The 4,423-nt window shown below is 45.4% G+C and overlaps 1 protein-coding gene across 1 annotated transcript; it reads left to right on the top strand.

Moving 5' to 3' along the window:
• The first annotated feature begins 1,469 nt into the window (after positions 1–1,469).
• On the top strand, positions 1,470–2,972 carry LOC123396494 (probable sugar phosphate/phosphate translocator At4g32390). Its single transcript, XM_045091412.1, has one exon. It carries the CDS (start codon positions 1,594–1,596, stop codon positions 2,686–2,688), a length of 1,095 nt encoding a protein of 364 aa, XP_044947347.1. The 5' UTR covers positions 1,470–1,593; the 3' UTR covers positions 2,689–2,972.
• Positions 2,973–4,423: the final 1,451 nt, after the last annotated feature.

Below are 4,423 nucleotides of genomic sequence, written 5' to 3'. Positions count from 1 at the left end.
AAAGTATCCTAATAGGATTGCACGCACATTTCGGTCACTTCAAGGGCGTTGGGAGAATATCAAACCTATGTGCAGCCATTGGGCAGCTTGCTTGGAGCAAGTACGCAATGCACCTCCAAGTGACACCGTGGAGTACGACTATGTGAGTTTGTTTTTCCTTTGTTCAATTTGTGCATCATCATAATGTATCATGGAAAATGATTGCATCATTTTGTTCACATTTTGTAGGACAAGATTACTCAACATAGATACAAGGACATGGAAGCTTCAGAAGGCAAATTCTTCAAATTAGAGCATTCTTGGGAGTTGCTCCAAAAGTGCGACAAGTGGAAGTTGGTCGACAGAGAATCCCCACCAAAGAGAGGCTCACTTGTAAACATGGATGAAGACGAGGATGACGATGGCCCAAGAAATTTGCACAAGCCCGATGGCGACAAGAAGACTAAAGAGAAGATGAAGAGAGAGCAAGAAGCATCGAGCTTGAGGGAGAAGATGGATGCCATGGTGCAATCAAACGAGTTGATGTTGTTGAAGTCGTTGGAGATCAAGAAAGAGTTGTCCGAGAAGAAGGCAAAAGAGAAGGAAGAAAAATGACAAATGCTCAAGGAAGAGGGGCTCCGCAAAGCTGCCATTGAGGAGAGAAAAACACGCGTCTCTGAAACCAAATCGATGTCATTGTTGCTCACCGAGGAGAACAAGATCATGTCAATGAACATCAGTGACATGGACGACCTCACCAAAACATGGCATGATATGGCAAGGAGAAAGATCTTGAAGAGGAGAATGGTCGCCTCGACCGGTCCGTGTTCTAGTTCTGGTGATGTTTTGTCTGCTCCATATGATGCCAATGTGGATGGTTTCGGTGCGGGAGTTGGAACAAGTGTTCCAACTAACGGATGTGGATTCAGTGACGCCGATGAACTTCAATATGGACTCCATGGCGCGGAGTGAAGATCGACCCCCAAGATGATGCCGGACATGGGCGCAAACCATTGCATGCCCTCTTTTGCGTAATAAACTTCGCTTTTATTTGCGTGCAAACTGTTTATTTCGTTTGAATTTGAACTTGTATGCCAAACCCTATGTCAAATGCGAGATTTGCAGTTTTCTATTTACGGATCGTCGCGGTGGAGCCCGAGCAGAATCCGCAGACACCGACCCGTAAAAAAGCATATTCCGCGAATATAGTTTTTTACGGATCCGTTGGGGGGTCTGCATCTGTGCCAGTCCGCGCCGACCCGCAAAAGTGGTTTTGTGTTAACTGCAAACACATTTTACGAATCGACGGGATGCGGTGTGTGCTAGAGTTGCTCTCAAGATAATATGTTGGATTACCCGTAGCAACGCAGGAAGTTTTGCTAGCAATAATAATAAGTGAGACACACCACACGTAAAGGTATCATGATTCCGTAATTCGGCCTTCTTGAACTAGATTCGCCAACAAGCTACTGAACTTGTGCCAATGTAGTTAAATAAACGTCGAACCGCGCGTCTCGTAGTCAACAGCAAAGCTCACCGCGCGGCCGGGGAGCTTCACCATCACTAGCACCCACCGGCCACCGCGCGCTTCCACAGTTCCATCCCCTCGCCCCAATGGGCGGCGATGGCAGCAGCAAGCCCCCCGCGGCCGCCATGGACGTCGAGTCCTCGACGGTGGCGCAGCCGACTTCGGTGCTGAGGTCCGTGCTGCTGTCGTACGCGTACGTGGGCGTGTGGATCAGCCTGAGCTTCACGGTGATCATCTACAACAAGTACATCCTCGACCCCAAGATGTACGACTGGCCCTTCCCCATCTCGCTCACCATGATCCACATGGCCTTCTGCGCCTCCCTCGCCGCCGCGCTCGTCCGCGTCTTCCGCTTCGTCGACCTCCCCGCCGACCCGCCCATGACGCCGTCGCTCTACGTTGCCACCGTTGTCCCCATCGGCGCGCTCTACTCGCTCTCCCTCTGGTTCTCCAACTCCGCCTACATCTACCTCTCCGTCTCCTTCATCCAGATGCTCAAGGCGCTCATGCCCGTCGCCGTCTACTCCCTTGCCATCGCCTTCCGCACCGAGACCTTCCGCAGGGCCTCCATGCTCAACATGCTCGGCATCTCCGCGGGGGTCGCCGTCGCGGCCTTCGGAGAGGCGCGCTTCGACGTCTTCGGCGTCACCCTCCAGCTTGCCGCCGTCGCCGCCGAGGCCACGCGCCTCGTGCTCATCCAGATACTGCTCACCTCCAGGGGCATCAAGCTCAACCCCATCACCTCGCTCTACTACATCGCGCCCTGCTGCCTGCTCTTCCTCACCGTGCCGTGGACGTTCGTCGAGCTGCCGAGGCTGCAGACGGCGGCGGCGGCGGGGATCGTCCGGCCAGACCTGGTCGTTTTCGGGACCAATTCGCTGTGCGCCTTCGCGCTGAACCTGGCGGTGTTCCTGCTGGTGGGGAAGACGTCGGCGCTGACCATGAACGTGGCAGGGGTGGTCAAGGACTGGCTGCTCATCGCCTTCTCATGGACGGTCATCAAGGACACCGTCACACCGGTGAACCTCGCCGGCTACGCCATTGCCTTCCTTGGCGTCGCCTACTACAATCACGCCAAGTTGCAGGCGCTCAAGGCCAAGGAGGCCGAGAGGAAGGAGGATGCCGAGGCCGGTGCGCGACTTCTGACGTCGGAGAAGGATGCAAATGCGCACAAGAACTGAAGGCTCCCCTCGCATGAGTATCACAAATGGATTGGGCCCTCCAAAAGCAAACGCAGCACATGGATTGGAAGAGTTCATTATTTGTGCTACTTTATATACCCTTTTTCATAGGATGTCTCAACTATGAGTAAATTCAAGTTTAATTTGTTGTTTACAATTATAGTTACTGGAAATGTAATTGATCGGCTTTTGTTTTAAGCGTATATCATTCTCCCACTTTAGCTATATGTAAGTCGCCTGAAATAAATTTTGGGTCAGTCCATTTTTGACCTTTGATTTCTGTTTATGATTTTTTTTTGCAAATTAACCTATGATTGGATGATTAAAGGGATAGTGTTATTTTTAACCCATCATAGTTTAAGTCTCGGTGTTCGCATTATTTGGATTCTGCATTTATTTTAGAATTTTCGATGATGCATTTTCAGTGAAAGGATATGTTCCTGTCGACGATAAGACGTCTACGACGACTTCGTAAATCTCAAGATGATATGTCGGCTCAGTCTATGGAAAGTGCCCATAGGATACGATGTGCATGAGACGTTCATAGAAATGGGTGTACACACATATATATATATAATTGATTCATTTTAATGAGCCGTAGCCCATTTTAATGTAACATAGTCTTTCCTTTTCTTTTCTTTTTTATTATGTTTTATGGGGGGAGGGGGGGGGGGGTTCAGTCAGTTCTTTAATGGGCCGTAGCCCATTTTAATGTAACATAGTCTTTCCTTTTCTTTTCTTTTTTATCATGTGTTATGTTTTTATTTTTTTACTTTTTCGTTTCTTCTTTTGTGGGTATTTTTGGAATGTTAGGTCAATGTACATATATACATACAAATATTACGTAATATGTGTCAAAATTTCATAATTATATGATTATTGCATATTACAAAGTGTAATTTCCGTGTAAATTTGTGTGCAAGTTATTTTGTTTCTTCTTAGCGAAACACCAACGTCACTAATTAATTATTTTTAGAAATATCTTTTTTTGATATTTTTTATTGTTTATTTCATTTTCACTCTATTTCGGGGGTAATACCAATGACACTAGCTCATTTGTTTTCTGTCTTTTTTTGAAAATTTAATTTTGTGTGCTTATTCGAGCATTTTTTTTAAAGTCTGTTTTTATGTATATTTTGTGCAAAACTTTTCACTGTGTATTTTAGATTTTTCTCATTTTATTTCTTCTTAAATGGTGTCCCCTCTATTCGGAATTGTAATGTACATAGTTTTTTGGCTAGGATTCAGAATTGCAGTGCACATTTGCAGCCACGAGCATGTTTGGACGATAATTACCCTGGTTGGAATTTTCTTTCCATAGCAGTCAACGCATGTTCATAGGGCAGGTTGCTGCAGCGGGGTTGTTATGATCCATAGCACTACATCCACGTCATGCATTGGTATTGTAGCTAAAATCTATGCGCACCATAAAAAGGAATGGAGGGAGTAATATTAATGCCACTAATTTATTCTTCCTGAGAAAATTAAATTATTTTAAGTTTGTTATTTTTTATTTTGTTTCTTCTTAAAGGGTAATACCATTGTTAGTATGTCACTAATTGATTACCTCGTAATAATTATTTTTTGTAAAATTCCACTATTTATGCTTATCCTTGCATATTCTAAAAGATGCAAATTCTATGTAAATTGTGTGCAAATTTCATCATTTTTTTCACTTTTCTTTCTTCTTAAAAGTTTTTTTATTCTTACCAATGCCGCTAATTCATTCCTTTTT

This window comes from Hordeum vulgare, chromosome 5H, assembly GCF_904849725.1.
Source record: "Hordeum vulgare subsp. vulgare chromosome 5H, MorexV3_pseudomolecules_assembly, whole genome shotgun sequence".
NCBI lineage: Eukaryota > Viridiplantae > Streptophyta > Magnoliopsida > Poales > Poaceae > Hordeum > Hordeum vulgare.
This window is presented reverse-complemented; position numbering and strand designations above follow the sequence as displayed.